At 38.9% G+C, this 17122-nt stretch overlaps 1 protein-coding gene across 2 annotated transcripts in view; it reads left to right on the top strand.

Moving 5' to 3' along the window:
* The window catches only part of nav3 (neuron navigator 3), a 158731-nt gene that overhangs the window by 89088 nt on the left and 52521 nt on the right, over positions 1–17122 (top strand). For both annotated transcript variants that reach the window (XM_087786858.1, XM_087786857.1), the window contains exons 8-9: positions 127–1225; positions 4410–4525. In XM_087786858.1, coding sequence (XP_087642984.1) covers positions 127–1225; positions 4410–4525 — 1215 coding nt within the window. The remainder of the gene's footprint in view (positions 1–126; positions 1226–4409; positions 4526–17122) is intronic.

The following is a 17122-nucleotide window of genomic DNA, read 5'->3' as shown; positions in this document are numbered from 1 at the left end:
ATCAATGAAACCATGTTCTTTCAAAGTTCATTACTTATGTTTATGGTCCCCAGTCGTGGAAGAGTTAATTGGTCAAATAAGTGACTTGTGTGTCATGGTCGCTGATGTGTCTTTTCTTTGTTGCAGAAGCAGTAAGGAGCGTCCCAGTACCCGGCGGAATGAGTTGTGGTGGTATTGGGGGGACTGTCCCGACCAGTCTCAGTGGGCAGCAGCTGGCCTCTGCCATCCCTTCCCCGACAATGGGCAAGTCCTGGCGTAGCAAGTCGATGAACCTCAAGCACAGCGCGACTTCTTCGATGCTTGCTAGCCCCACAAACCCTACCGCTCCCTCGTCCCTAGGCCTGACCTCAGAAGGCCTTCAGTCTCATATGGGGGACGGATCCAAGCTAGGGTCATCCGTGAGCGGTGGGCACCAGAGATCCATGCTGGAAAAGTTTCGCCTGATCAACCCTCGGTCGGCCTCAAGGGCGTCGCCGTCCGTCGCGGAGATGGCCCTGCAAGAGGAAGATGACCTGTCGGAATACGGCGACGAGGGCGTGATGTCTGTCGGGTCCATGTGCAGCATTAGCAGTGCTAACGCCAAGCAAATGTCTACAAAGAACCCTTCTGTCGCTGCAGCGAACAAGAATTCCTGTTCTTCCCATTTTGCCAAGGGTTCCAGTAACAGCTCTCGGTCCAGCATCTCTTCCAAAGATAAGGAGGAAGGAAAAAGTAAATCTGGGAAAACCTCCAAAGACAGTCCTGCCCCGAAAGAAGAGTCTCTATCGGACTCTACAAAGAAAAATTCTAAAATCGCCAGCTTCATCCCCAAAGGCGGGAAGCAATCTGCCGGAAAGAAAGACGCTGCTCCGTCAGTAGGCTCGAGCGGCATCCCAAAGCCTGGACTCAAAGCACCCACAACCACCACAGCGAAGCCACAGAACCAGTCCCAGACTCTGAGCCAGACTGCCTTAAACAGCAGCGGTAATCTCCGTGGAGGGGAGGCGGAAAAACCCAAGATGACCAAAGGAGGTCAGGGTGGAAGTTTTTACACGACACGCTCCAGCGGGGGTCCGGAGGCGAAAAGAACCAGTATCACGTCCTCTACCAGCACCTCGGCCCTCTCCGGGACCAGCGGGACGTTGGTGGGAGGCGGAGTCCTTGGTGGGAACGGTGTTGTCCTTCTTCCTCAGCAACAACAGCACAACCACCCCAACACTGCCACGGTGGCTCCCTTTATGTACAGGTGAGTCTCCTGGTCTGGTCACACCTGTGCTGACATGAAACCCAAGATATCCATTATCTGAACAAAACATTCCTTGACACCCCATTGTGTGTCTACCTGTTGTTGTTCTTATAGCTCTGACATCACCTGACATAGGTTTTCTCCGACGTTTATTTTTACCGATCTGACATCCATTAGAGATGCTGGAAATGGCTGTATTCCGAGGAGGAATGATTTTCCTTTTAAGAAAGCTGAGGGGAAATGAAAAGCTTTCACAAATCTCACAATCCCAATAAAGATTAGTTGCTCACAGCTGCCACCGTCCTCGTGATGACTGTGGTGTCATTTTTGCCACACCACAGTCCTACATGACAATATGTATTATACGGTATATAAGCCTATTGTTATTGTTATTATTGTTGTTATCGTTATTATTTTATCGGGTCATGCTACAGAAAACGTTTAACTTCTAATTCCAATATTTGACAAAATAAAAGTCCATCTAAGCCCATACAAACAATTTAATGATAAAAATTATTTGAATTATGAACTGGCCATTTTTAATCAGTCAAACGTTTAGTACACCATGACAGAAATACATTTGATCTCATTTGAGAGATAATGCATGTATATGTTGGAGTACAGATTGGAATCCAGTAGGATCTGGAATCCTACTATACAGATTGGAATTCCAGATCCTACTAGTAGAGAATGGAATCCCAATCTGTACTAGTACAAACCTACTCCTGGACTGGGATCTCAATATTGGAATTCCAATCTTTCCTTGGACAAATGGGAATTCTACCCGGACAATCTCCAATTCTAATATGAAATTCAGATTATATCAACATTTTATTCTGATATAATCAAACCCTAACCCTAATCCTAACCCATATCAATATTAAGTTCGCAGTTCAGTAGCAGGATTCCAATCTGTACTAGTAGGATTCCAGATCCTATTTGATTCCAATCTGTACTGTGACATATATATATTTCAAAACATATTATTTATATGTTTGCATGTAAAAAAAACTTTCCTCAATTTGACATTAGGAATTGGATGTATTTTTTAATTGTGGATTTACAGAATTTTGATTTCAATCTTCAAATTGTTACGCGGTAACTTTTACCGAATGACTTCAGCTAGGACTTTCATCTTTAAGCTAAGCTAGCAAGGATCATATTCAGCCAACATTGTTTGTACTGTTCATTATAGGTGAAATAAAACAAGAGTTTTATAGATGACGTGTTACAGGGTGGAAAGGTTGAACGTATTAGAACCCATTTCACTACATAAAATAGCTTAGAAATCGTAAACTGTGTTGGATCTCACCTGCTTGAGACCTTGGCTCCTGTAATAGTGTAAAGTAATGTCATCTTAGTGATGAAATTAATGAAGATTTTGTTATACTATAGGTTTCTACAAGAACAAGTATTCATCCTTCAGTCTTTTCCTTTTTGAAAGTTGTTCCTTTACTATTTAAAAAAAACAACAACTCACTTTCAGTTGTTTTTTGTCCTTCTCAAAACAAGCAACGTTTTGTCTTGATCTCAAGGACGCCCGAGAAGTATCCGTAGTCATCTTCCTGTTTCGCGAGGGTTTCACTCGCCTGAACGAACCCGTGCGCCGCGATCAATAGCTGTTGATGCAATTAGTCCTTGTTATGCTGCAATTTATCACCATTTGAATTAGATAAATGCGTCTGGATGCGTTTATTCCAGTTCCTGCCTGAGATCCACTGACTCACTCTGCCCCCACACAAAGGCAAGCGGAGATCTGCGTTCGTCAAACTCTCGCTCATGTGGCGCCTCTCCAGAACAAAACCCTGGTGCAGAAAGACATTGATTCATATGTAAGCAAACATAGACTGTTCGAGGGAAACTCGCACAAAAGATGTTGAACAAGACGAAGGAGAAGGAGCCGTTGGTGTGTTTTTGAAGGCTGAGAGCCAGGATTTGAACCAAGATCCACAACACAAGAAGGTTATTAATCACACTTGATGTGGACCTATGTTGAAATCTTCATTATCTTCTTGATGTTTCAGTCTTGAGAATTAATTGCTGTTGGACAAAATCCTCTCTCAATATTTGGGTGGTTTGAATATTCAGCCCGACACAATAAGATTAACTTCCCAAGTAAAAAACTTTTTTCTTAAAGCGGAAAACTTCTAACATTGCGGTTGGGAGCCAACATTTGGCTTGTTATTTACGACAAAAATAATATCAGAGCCATCGATTATACATTTGAAACTGTCATGTTCAGTTCAAAGTTGTTCTTGTACGTAAACTCTTAACTCGATTTGTACCTTTATCTGTTATAGACGTATCTATATCTTTTAAAATATAATTGTTAAAGCATTTTTGTCACAAATATGTTAAGAAATCAAATAATCTATAACATATTGATTTAATACACATTCAATATTATAACAAAATCATCCATTTTATTGATATTCCTTTTATTTACATTTAAAAATATGTTAATAGTGTTTGTTTTATCAATTCATGTTAAAACTATATACTTTTTACAGGTCAAAACTTTGGGATTTGGGGAGTGTTTTCCCAGGATGCATTGCAGCGTGTGCAAAGATTATACAGGGTTTTCCCCTAAAAAATGTATATAACGTGGTTTGGAAAAACTATACATGAAGCATTTATTCTGGATACAACTTTTTTTTTTCCACAAATACATGTTTTAACTGACATTTTTCTTTGGAATTAAAGAACATTTCTATTCCTGTAATCATAAAAATCAATTTGGTTTAATTCATAATTTAAGAAATGTTTACCGCATTGTTAGGAGAGGAAAAACCCTCTCTTATGTTTGCTATTTTTTTTACTTTAAACATTATTATTATTTAAGTTATATTTACATTGATGTTAAATATCATTTGAAACACCGACCAAAAATACCTACCATAAATCTAAATTCAAGAATCTTTGATATTCATTAAGTTTAACATCCCAAAATGACTCTCATTTGATGGAAATTTCTCTTGAAATAACAAGAACATACTTGTAACCTCATCATTTTTATGTCAGAAAATCGAATTTTCTTTTAGCTTTCATACGTGTCACATCCTCGTCTCCCAACGTTTTAACATTCTTACCCATTCTTCCTCAAACTTTCTTATCCATCCTCTTTTCTTTTTTTTCTTTTTTAACAGCGATCTGCTGCAGCTGATTTGTTCTTTTTTGCCTTCAGGACATTCTCAGAAAACGACTGCACCATGGTGGCCCCAGCCGAACCCTGCCTCAGCCCCACCAAGGGAGAGCTTCATTACAGCAAGACAGCCAAACAGTGCCTGGAGGAGATATCAGGTATGGCGGGTCAACACGCACGCGGCTGCTGTGAAGGCGTGCTGCGCCTCGGCGTGATCCTGTTTCTACTGTAACCCGCTGTCCGGCATTTGACAGATAAGAGCCGCTTCAGGGATGTTCTTGGGGAAAGTTGAGCTGTTGGAATGGAATTAATTGAAATAAGTTTCAATCGGATTAGAAAGTGAACGCTCCTAAAATTGCGCCATTTCGTCCCTGGTATTTAAAAGTTGTTGAATGAGGCTTTGAAAACATGATCTACAGCCAGCAATATATTTATAATATGGAGTTTGTGACTTTGTGGAAGCTGTACATATATTGTGATGTATTTTAATACATTTTAAAGCATTTTATACTCACTAGAAAAGACATAACATGTTTGCCTTTCAGAATCATGTTTGTTTTTTCACCTAATACTCACATTTATAGATACTTTCCATACAATCTAGCAGGGATATCATGACTCTATTTTACAGTTCAGTGAAAACATAATGGCAGGAATGTCAACAAAAGACTTTTATAGCAGCTGCTTCAAGGAAAACGTTTGTATGTACAATAAAGTCTACTTTAACTTATTATCAGAAATGGACAGTTTAAGTAGAAATATTGAACAAATAAGTAGTAATCAGAATAATAAACCAACTTTCATATATAAGGACACTTTTTAAAATGTAAACAATTCTTCAAAGACATAGGTAAATATAGTTTTTATATATTTATTCTCCTTATACGTAGAGAATACCGGATTAAAACAGAAGACAAGACAAAAGTTTTGGACTTAAGAGGTAACATATAATTTGACCCTTTTCTATCATTTAAATGTTTATAAAAGAATAGCCCACATAATAACAAATGCAATTACAGCTATTAACCATGTTATATAGAAAATTAGAAGGAGAAAAAAAAGAACTATCAATCTCTCTTATTTTGTTTAAATTTAGTAGATGATTGCATGTGTTTATTATGTGTTGTAAATTAAATTAAAATTGAAAGATAAATTGATGAGAACCAACCAGCTAAAGAGAGTTTTGACCAAATAAAATTTCGCTTTTTGTTTCCAACTTATCTTCTGTCACTATTGTTCAGGGAAAAATTGTTTACATTACGGTGTTCGGTGATCGCTTTGTTTTTTTTATTATTATTTTGTGCGGTGAGAGGGAAGGTGTTGGACTCTAGGTCGACTCTAGGTTCTATGATTAAATTGTAATGACGAGTGATTGTACTTGCAGACGTGTAATTACAAAAAAAGGTCCAACGCAACAAGTTCCAATAGTGTTAAAGGAGTTTTTCTCTCCACGTAATGTGCCAAATACTTCAAAAGATCTATGGATCCAGATGGTTATCCTCAACAAAATATATTTTTTTTGTTCCATTAGCAACATTTCCCTAGTAAAAAAATATTGTAAAACAATTCATACTGTTTAAGGTATGTTTCCTACTAGAAGAACAAAGTCAATCACGTAACCTCCTTGGCAGCTGTGAAAAAGAAAATAATGTTTTTAAAGCATTTCGCCTTGAACAGGAAGAATTGCAATGTCTTCATCCTCATCATCATCAAACCCATTGAAGACTAGTAACTAGTACCAATATAAAGTTTAGTCCTGAAGTGTGTGTGTGTGCGTCAGGTGTGTGTCGCCACTGGTGTTCGTGACAGAGAGCTCCACCGCACACTGGCTTCATGTCAACCAAAGGTCAGCGGCGATATCCGGGCTCGGGAGCATCTGCAGCTCTTTGTTTACACCGCTGCAGGCTGCCATCATTCGATATCACTCACTCGTCCCATACATGGACATAATCGCACCAGCGTACACATCATTGATCGCTTTCAGAATTAGATTGAAAGGAATTATTTTTGCACCTGCTGTTCGGTGTGGATTTTGATCCTCGTCTAATTCCGTCCCATTATTTGAGATATTAAAGCTGGATTTCTGGTGGCAGTTGTGTTTGGACCTGCAGCGAGCTGGACCTCACACAAGGGGAAAGCGTGCAGGCTTTGGAAGTGGATTAGGTTTGTGTTTTTGCAAGAGGGTTCTCCCTGGAATAAGACATTAGGCCTTGGGTATATAAAAAAATGTTTTAGAAATGAGTAGTTAATTTGCATTATTATGTTTTAATGGGGAATAATTGTGAGGGAATATTTTCAATGAATCAAACTGTCGGACGTTCTAATGGAGAAGAATGAATTGCTACCCTGGCTAATATATAGTTCATCACTTTTCTTGTCAAGTGGTCGGTTCACGTCCGAGGATGGATCTATCCCCAGTGAAATGTGTTCTTTTAAAACGCCCACAGCCAAACGTTTACATCTGTAATGGCCTTCCTTTGATCCATGTCAGAAATAAGTGTTCAAAAAGGAACGTTGGTAAAACTCATTTGAAACTTGAGAGGTCTTCAGACGTTCTGTTGGGCACCTATGGAAAGCAAAGGGTTGTGGTCATAATGATCGTGTATATATATAGTTTGGATGCCAGTTACTGTTTACATGTCTATTTACTTTCACTTATGATCCAACAGGATATGACATGTACTTGTTTAAACGACTTTGATGTTGACTGCAAATTGAAACCAGAACGTTGCGCTCAAAAATCTTCAAACACCTCATAAATATAGAGAAGATACGTCAAGAGTTATGGTGTCTTCTCAGTTCAGTGTGGCGATTGTTGTATGGCATCTGCACGCATGACAAGATCCACCTAGAGCTACAGTGATGAGTTCACTGAGAGGGAGCATGATGGAACAAGATGGTTTATTGATGTGATTTCTTAGTAAGAAAGTCATGAAATTCATTAAACTTCACATTTTTAACTATAGTCTCACTCAAAGCCATTCATAAAGAAACTTTAGTTTCAGTTTTCGTTGGTAACTGAGTTAAAGGTCAACTAATGTGTTGATTTAAGTGTGTCTTAAAAAGATGTTGGACTCTATTGTATCATCAGTATGTGTCTGTTTGTACAAAACTCTCTTTTCATTGAAATATTTACATTAGAAAATGTTCTTAAGCCCCGCCCACTGAAAATACTTTCTGGAGATTAAATCTTGTTCACCATAACCACATCTACTCTGCTGTGATTGGTCAAACATCGATGTTTTTCACTCAATCGATCCCGGACGTTTCCTCATACAAAGGACTCGTTGTATAAACAAAGCGGGCGTGATAACAGCAGCCTGGAGGAGGAGTGAAGACCATTATTAAATATAATAATCACTCGTGTAACCTCTTGTTTGCTGAGATTTCAGACGGGGGAGAACTTTATAAAGTAATAAGTTCAAAACATGGTCATTATGAGAGACTTACTGCATCTTGGAGAGACTTCAAGATTTGAAACATGTGAGGGATTCAGGAGAAAAAAACAAAACAAACTTGATGCTCTACTTGTCAATTAGCCTAAAAAATAGATAAATTAGTTCAATACCATAATTTTCATTCAAGATTCAATATTAAGAGCAGGTTTATTCGCCAGTACATATTGGTATACATACCGTGGTTGTGGACGACTCCGGAATTGGTTAACAATTTTAGAATAGGGATAAACTATATGTACAAAATATACAAGAGAAATACAGTCAAACAGTGCAATGAATGAAGTACAAATGGCATGTTTGGAACTAACTGATCATGAGTGAGATGGCGGAGGAGAAGAAAGCCTTCTTGTGGCGATTGTGGCATTTTATTTTTCACGACACTTTGGCATTCTTACTGTTGTATAAACTTAAAATTCTTGTTGTGAGTTTATGTTTTGGCTCTAAAGTGATATTGAATATCTGCCAGTTGGCTTTGTTTAAAAGTGCAAAAAAGCACTCATAGTATTTTTTAAACAAACATGAATCCATGGAATCGAAACGAGACAAATCATACTTCTTGTAGTAGTCGCAGTCCCCTTGGACAACAAAATACATTCTTTTTCTTTACCTTTATTTTTCCATCACCCCCTTTCGTCTCTTATCAAGTGGTAAAGAAAAGATTGTGAGTCAGCTTAAGAAAAAAAAAAACATCTTCCCTCATAAATCTGGCTCCGATTGATGGAAATGTGACGCTCTGTGGTCTCATTTTTTGATCGGCGATAAGCTGTCGGCTCAATGTTTCGCTCCTCCAGATTGCATTTAATTAAGTCAGACTGCTGGCGGTGAGCGGCAGCCGTACAGGTGCACTGTCCAAACAATTCTTCGTCACGGGTGAGAGAGAGAGAGGGAGAAAGAGAGAGAGAGAGAGAGAGGGGAGATAAGGGCTGGGAAAGGGAAAGCTGTGCCACGAGAGAGAGACGGAGGAGAGAAAGAAGTAGATGATAAACTGCGAGCGTAGAGTGAGAGAGAACTGCAGGCGGCATGCTGGAATGAGCCGAGAGAATGAGAGACGCCGTTCGCCCGATCTGAAAAGAGAGAGGGACCGTCAGAGAGTCGGAGGAGAGGCAGGAGGGAGAGTGGCTGGTAATTAGAGGAAGAGACAGAAGGTGCGGAAAAAAAGAAAGATAAGGAAAGACTGGAAAGTCTCCTCGGCTGGATTACGTTATTAGGTAGCTTGAACGCAACTGGGGAGGAATTTGGGGAGACGGCGTGTTTGGGTGAGGACGGGAGACGTTGTTAGAGAGAGACCCCCACGCCCCTGACGAGGAGGAGGAGGACGAGATGAGAAAGACCAAAGAAGAAGAGAAGCTAATGAGTGTGCGGCTGGAGGATGGACAGGGACTCTACCTTCGCGCCTGAAGGGGAAGCTCTCCCGACTTGTCGTCACTGGTGACCGGGGATGTGGACTCGACTCATCTGCCTCCCCTGTCAGCCGGCGGACAGCAGCGTTCTGAAGTCATGAAGCGAGGGGCAGAGTTCTCCGTGTACCAGGGGGGCACCCCGGCTCGACGGCCCCCCCAGCCCCTACCGGACAACCTCAACCTGCGGATCAAGCAGCGCTCCCTGACCAACCTCACCTTGGTCAGCGACGGCGAGCAACGGGTCTACTCCTTTGAGCTCGACGACCCGCAGACGCGTCCGACCCCCCAGCGGTCGGGGGGCAGCCTGCAAGGGAGCCCCAGGAAGGAGCTGGTGTCAAGAGGCGGCGGGACCAGGGACACGAAAACCCGATCCCTGTCCCTCTCCCTGACCAAGGTGCTCTCCCAGTCTGAACACTCCCTCATCCCGGTCCCTTGGCGTTGTAAGAGCGCGGGCGGGCGTCCACAGCGAGCTTCCTACAGCGGCCACCCACGTACGGACCCGTTCCGGAAGTCCAGGGAAGAGACGGCGGCAGAAGGAGAGGGCACCAGCAGTAGGCGTTCGGATGAGGACTCGGCCGAGCGAGCCGCGGGGAAGAGACGGAGCCGGGAGAAGGTCGGTGGATACTGGGCGGAAGAAGAGGTGTCGGGAGGAGGGCCTCGCGAGGGAACGGCTCAGCTGGACAAGGAGGTCATCCTGACGATGCTGGGCGACCTGGAGAAGGCGCTTCACACACAACCACGCCCACGTAAGCAGCAGCGCTACCACCTATTAGAGCGTGAAAAATAAAACCAGAAAACTGTTGATTTAACGAGAGCGACTTTTACATAATAAAAAAAACTCAGCGGAACGTGACACTTGGGTAAGCTGATTATTTCTAAATCCTCCTGACGTGGTTAAATATTTTTGCAGCGCTCACTGTTTAGGATCCGGTGAAGTCTTTCAATTATTTTTTTTTTCATGACAGAATGTCACACGTGTGCAAAGCATGCTTTCTGCCGACATGTTAAAAAAGCTCAACCTTCAAATCAGGTTCTGAACAATCATTGCGTTGCATGAACACCTTTCGTCAGAAAGACATTTGTGAAATTCGACCTCTTTATATCACAAGTTCATATATACATTGAATCATTGGCATTAAAATTCCTGGTTTGAAAACTAATAACTCAGATGCTTCAAAGAATAATTCAAAAACAAATCTTTGTTTCTCTTCCTGACAATTACTTAAGTGTGAAACTATGTATTAAGCACTGATATTATAAAAAAGGACATCATAAAATAAAATATAAGACAAAATGTTTGGACGAATAAACCACACTAATGACTTATGCACAGGCTTGTAATCCATGGATTGGCTGAAAGAATTCAAAACTGTTGATTTTAAATGAAATAAACGATTAATAAGTTCGTTAACAAAGTGCATTTAGAACAAGTGCAATTGCTGAAGGATAAGCTGAGCAGTTGAGAAGACCTGTTTTTAGGGATTTGATTAAGGGACAGTCAACTGTGAATAAAACAAAATGACACAAACTTCATAAGAAAAACAAAATGGCCAGATAAATTAAATCATCATAGGTGTTAGAAAGCTCACATGTAAGTTAGTGTTTTGCATTTTGTTATGATAAACCTGACGCTCTTGAACGCACCATAGTCAACCCCAGATGTCATTGAAAGCATCAATTGTGATGAATGTGAGTCTTTCCACTGCAAAATGTACAGTTTTGATGATGTGCGGTTACAAATCTTGATTTCCTGACCAATCGCAGCAGAGTGGGTGTGGTTATGGTAAACAAGATTTCTTCTCTAGAAAAAAAAGCTTTTTTCAGTGGGCGGGGCTTAAGGGCATTTTCTAATGTAAATATTTCAATGAAAAGAGAGTTTTGTTCAAACAGACAGATACTGATGATACAATAGATGTACAACATCTATTTAAGACACACTTAAATCAACACGTTAGATTAACTTTAATGCGTGTCAATGCAAGGAGACCAGGTGGATCAAGTACAGTCGCAATAAAGTGAGGAAGATCTGAATAAATCTTGCTGAAACGTGTGTGACAATAACAAATACATCATCTGCTTGGAAGCTTTGAAACAATAGTTCACAAATGTAATAATATCAGTACTTATATTATTTATTTATTGAATGATTTGCTCTGGTCTTTATGAATAACCTGCACTTTAATCTGAAAGAACATAGAGGATGAAGTATCTCCACAATGCTGTGGCAGTAAAAATGAAATCCTAAAGCGTCAAGGTGAGTTTTATCAGCAGTCAGATACTGCTGACTCTCAACACGTACCTCTACCAGGTGGAATGATGGTAATTCCAGTAGGAGCTGAAACACTGCGCGATAAAGATGAGTGAAGTCAAACACACGCTCTCTGAAATACACCAATGGCTTCCTTATCTATCTGTATAACACACAGCGAGCAGCCACAAATCTCTGTGACACTTTACTTCATTGCTGTGATCGTGCTGTTTGTCATACAGCATTGCTGAATGTGTTGATCTAGCGTTTCAATGTGTATTGTACACAATATATACTTTATACCGCTCCTAAGCTTCTGAACGATCTTCCTCTTCCTCTGTGTTTGATGGAGTCTAGTGACTCCTTCAAGAAACATCTTAAGATATTTTTATTCGTGTAGGCTTTTCCCTTGATTTTCTGAGACGCCTGTGTTGTTCTCGGTGTTATCGTGATCTTTTAAACATATATCTTATTGGGTTTTGTTTTGATTTTTTAAGCGCTTTGTAACCCTGGTCTGAAAAAGCGCTCTAAAAAATATATATATAAATTACTTACTTACTTACTTTGAAATTAAATATTATCAATATCCTAAGTCAAGACAAAAGGCAACTTTCTGCTCAGGTTTCTCTTAACTTCCTTCTGTTTCGTTGAGGATCGGCAACTTCCTGTTCCGACCACATTTATTGGCTTCCTAGTTTGGCAGTGTGGCTACCTGCCGTTCACTTGATATTGTGCTACTTCCTGTTTAGCCAAAACTCTAAACTGATTTTAAATTCAAGGGATTACATTTCCGTTGAGAAAAAGATCCAGAATATGGTTCTTAAAGTCTGTTTGACATAATTAGTTTGTATCGATTATTTCAAGCTAACCGAGGATTACTTCTGGATCGTTGAAAGAAACTTGAATTAACATTTTTTAAATATGTTTAACTAACCACTAAACTTATTTATATCTCCAAAAAGAAAATACCTTGTGGAAATTGGAAATAAAAAAAGGTTAATGGGATTTTGTCTGCCTGTAAATTCGTGTCGAGCTACTTCTTATTTAGGCGACATTTAGTGAATCCTTATTCAACTTAAACTTGGCTACTTCCTCTTTGAGCGACACTTACTGTTAACATAATTCCTGTCTGGGTGAATCAGCCAATCAGGGCAAATCATGACTAACATACAGTTTACATGTATGATTAGTATTGATGGGTTGATGAGGCCTCATGAAACTGCTGATGAGGTATCATGATACAGTGTCTTCATTTTAATAGGCCACTAGACGGCACTCGCTGCTTTATATCATGTGGCTCCGAGCCACTAATTCAATGAAACCTGACACTAGACCGCCATCTGGTGGTCTCAGTGTGTCATCGTATCTCACCAGCGGTTTCATGAAGCCTCATCAACGCATCACTATATATTATTTCTCAATGTTGCTGTTGATAGAAATAACTTTTACGATGCAAAAACATATTTTACCTAAAACATTTTTAATTCTGAATCCAGAAAATGGTACAAAAATATTCAAATGTAGGAATCTGTGCGTAAACACAAATAAAAACAAGAACGTCTGTGACTCTCGTAGAGAAGAAATAAAGCGATCAGACGCTGATCATTTTGTTCTTTATATTTTAAAAACAAGCTAATAATTCCTTTACATTTTTTCTGAATAGCGGGAAGTAGCGGATTAAAATATTCAGTATATAACGATCGATGTTGTCTTAATAAATACAGATCATCAGTTTGGTGAACGAGAACATATTAATACGTTTGTGAATAATTTAATATCTACTCATGTTACTACAAACAGTTGTGTGTTTGTTAATTTTTTTATACAATATTGATCGTTAAAGTAACTCTGATGTGAACATCTCAAAATGACTAGTGACATACCTTTTTATCACTCTTTTCATTATCGATACTTATGAACTTTGAATTGGAAAAGTAGGTCCAACCTGTTAGTACATGAGACCCTTAGATGTTCCTCCTGGATCTTCTTTTATTGATGTCATATTTTCACTTGAGGTTTCAAAGGATAACCAAAAAAAAGTGTGACATCATCAGCAAGCGACAGGTCCGGACGGCATTTTGCGAGGCAGACCGGATAAAGTTAAAGCTCGGGCAGCAATCGGTGTATTAACAAACGGGCGTAATAAGAGTGAGACGCCTACTGACGGCCAAAACTTCATAAGGCTGAATTAAAAATGCTGCTGCGAGCGGATCCAGCTCACGCTTTTCCTCTGGATGAGTGTGAAAAGTAGGCTGCCATCCGAGTGTATAATGATTACACGCTCGGGATGGCGCCCTAATACTTTTTAGCTGGAAAGAGTTGCAGCTAACATGCATTATTAAGTGGGTGCGTAGGGTGTGTGTGTGTGCGCTGTAACTTGTGTGTGTAATGTTTCATTCACACAATTTAAGACCCAGTTTTCTGCAAGTAGCTCACTTTTGAAGCTCCGGATCAGAAAGACGTGGCGTATAAATTGTTAAAAGATACAAGACATTTTTTAGGATTTTTTTTTGTGTGTGTAAACACAGTTGCTTTACTGTTGCAGCAGTTTTTCTTCAGCGGGAACCTTGAACAAATGTTGACCAATCTGCTGCTTTTTCTTTCTGAAAGTCAAACTGCAATTAGTTTGAATTAGTTACTTGTGGAACTCCAGTGTTGATTCAGTCCGTCTGCGTTAAATGGGTAACGTTTTATTGGCGCAGCTTATGTTTGCTTCAGCGTAGGTTTGTTTTCAATGGCACTCAACATCAAAAAGTTGTGTGTTAGGTTCATAAAATATTTACTGATTTAATTTTGTGTGCGTTCTGCAGTTGTCTTGAACTTGGTACCCAGAGTGCTGTGACGAGGCAGATGCGACACATTTTGGAAAAAAGGAATTTTATTTGTATGAACCATGATTTTCTCCTTATGATCATGTTTCTTTGAATGCATCATGGCTCTCAGTTAAACACAGAAACTCCATATTGTGTTTTTTAACCAAATGTTCTAAACACATTTCCGAGGAAATGTGTTTATTTATTGAGACAATATAATGAATAATAAGGATTATTTATCTATCTAATAAGAAAATAATAACACAAATATATTTATTGGATCAGTTTTCACTCCGAATTAAAAATATATATATATACATTGGGTACGATGGGATTAGTAAAATAAATCAACTATTGGTGATTAGAGTGATGAGTTTTGTATAATTAATTGAACTTTTATATATATAATAAATATATGATATTAAGTCCTGCAGGTACAACATTTCTTATGTCGATGATTTGAGGCAATAATGATCAACGAAGTTGTTTTATAGATTCAAATTTGTTTTTACAGGGATATGAGCTCCTTGGCAGAGGTATGCACGGTCTCAGTGCTTATCGGGTTGTTATGTTACTTCATCATTTTATAAAAATAATTGAATGTGTTTTCAAAAAGTCATTCATTTTCTCACTTGAGCCTTTACCACTGTCATCAGACTAGAGGCGGGGGACACCCTGGACAGGAGGCCAGTGTGTCGCAGGGCACACAAGGACACACAACCATTCACACACACACTCATACCTACGGACAATTTCTTTTTTGAGACCCTGAATGACCTTTTTCTATTATTGTTTCATAACTGAAGACGAAGTTTAATGACTTGGATCAAAGTTGACCGACAAATACTTTTATTTATCTGCAGGCTGAGTCAATGAATTGCATTTGAAGAACACTGCTGTGATACCTTGCAAACCGAAGGTTCTTGTTGCTATGGTTTCCAAGGTCATCGCACAAATACACCATCGTAATGACTTTCTGAATCCTGTGGAACTGGTCTGTCACGCACAAACCGAATCGATACATGCGCACACACGCCTCTTCAAAGCCTCTCGATGTGCTTGAAGTGTCGGTCCGCGGCCTCACGGCTCCACTTGACAAAACTCTTCTCTGCTGGCACCACTCCTGAAAGACAACAGGAGAGGGAAAAATAAATGTGTCGTGCCAGAGATTGAGACGGGAATAAAACTCATGAGCTGGAGCTTCCATTAAAGAGCCCAGCAAGTAAAAATGAAACGAGCTGAAAAAAAGTGTTTTTTATTAACTTTTGATGTCTTTCTATGCACTTTTCTTAGCAAGTGCTTCATTAATCTGTGCTGATCAGACACTATTCTCCTTCATCCTTTTCCCCTGGCATCGCTATAATTTACTTTCCAAGTTTACTAAGATGGTATTATCTCCAAAAAAATATACCAATGTGAGTAGTATAGTTTATCCATGAAGTCAATCAATCTAATGGTTGTAGATTTGTTTTTTTCATCAACCTTAATGCTTTCTCTGGGTCAGGGTGACCCAGTTTACCCGTTTACCTCAAATTAGTTTTTTTGTATCCCTCGTCCCAGAGTTAACATCCAAACATATTTTAGTTTTTAATGCCTTTTTTTTTTACAGGAATATGTTTAAATTAAGAAAAACGACAAAAAATATAAATATATTTGTCCACAATGTTAATAAATTTACCAATAATCTATTTAAATGATCATTTACACATTTTCTGCTAAAAAATTACAATTTATTATTATTATTATTGTGTTTATTTGTATTCAGAAAAAAAAGTTTTTTTTTATTGTTTTACTTTTTTACTCTTAGACATTAATAATCATGTTATTATTATTACTGTCATATTCTTTTTCAATTTTTGATACATTTAAGATCATTTTACTGTATAATATTGTCTTAGCGCTTTGTGACCCTGGTCTGGAAAAGCGCTATATAAATAAAAATGACTTACTTACTTACTATGTGAAATTGACTGTTTTTCTTCTGTCGCCCTCTAGTGTTAAAACAGTGTAATCTCAATGTTGCAAAAAGAGTTACTTCTCCTGCAGACATTTGGTGCATTAACTTAGAAAGTCAGAGAAAGACTCTGTGATAAATGAAAGGTATCGAGGTGTCGGTGAAGCACCATAAAGACGAATAAAAGACTCCACAACCATCTCTTCCATTGGTCCCACTGGTGAAGTGGGCTTTAACTCATAATTCTCTGAGGGACAGTTTCAAGTGACAGCTGCTGCCCTGAACTGACCCCACTTGCTCCCTTTTCATCACATCACTAACCCCGCCTGAATAATCCCGTGACACTGAGCTTCTCCTGCTCGTGAAGCAACAGCGTGGTTTCATTTTTTTTTGTTGCTAAGAGTATCTTTACAATCCAGAGCTGCGTCAACAAGATGAGCACCGACACAGAATCAGTTCACGGATCGAAAGTGCTTTGTGTGGTTCTGACGGAACGGCGTGTGAAGATGAAGTTTTAAAAGCTCTTTAATAAGAATTTAGTTTTTGTGCTTTTTGGTCAGAGTAAACTCAATGATTGTTTTGTACTTCAATAAATCCTCCAAACTACTACTTTTTTTTTATTACTATTCATTTAAAATAAGTATTATTTAAAGTTGTTTCTACAATTATACTTAATAATTATTTTTGTACCTTCATTTGAAAACACTAATCTAGATTTTCTATATTTTTATTTGTCTTAATTGTATCTTTGTTTATGTTTGTTTGTTTTATACGTTAATAAAGATTAAATATATATATATAAACCTTATTTCTCAGGGGTAGGTAGAAAAGATTTATAGTGTTTATTTTATTTATTTCATTAGTTTTCTTAAGGTTACATTT

Source organism: Callionymus lyra, chromosome 3 (genome assembly GCF_982586985.1).
Source record: "Callionymus lyra chromosome 3, fCalLyr1.hap1.1, whole genome shotgun sequence".
Lineage (NCBI taxonomy): Eukaryota > Metazoa > Chordata > Actinopteri > Syngnathiformes > Callionymidae > Callionymus > Callionymus lyra.
Note: the sequence above shows the minus strand (reverse complement) of the source record. Positions and strands in the feature narration are given on the sequence as shown.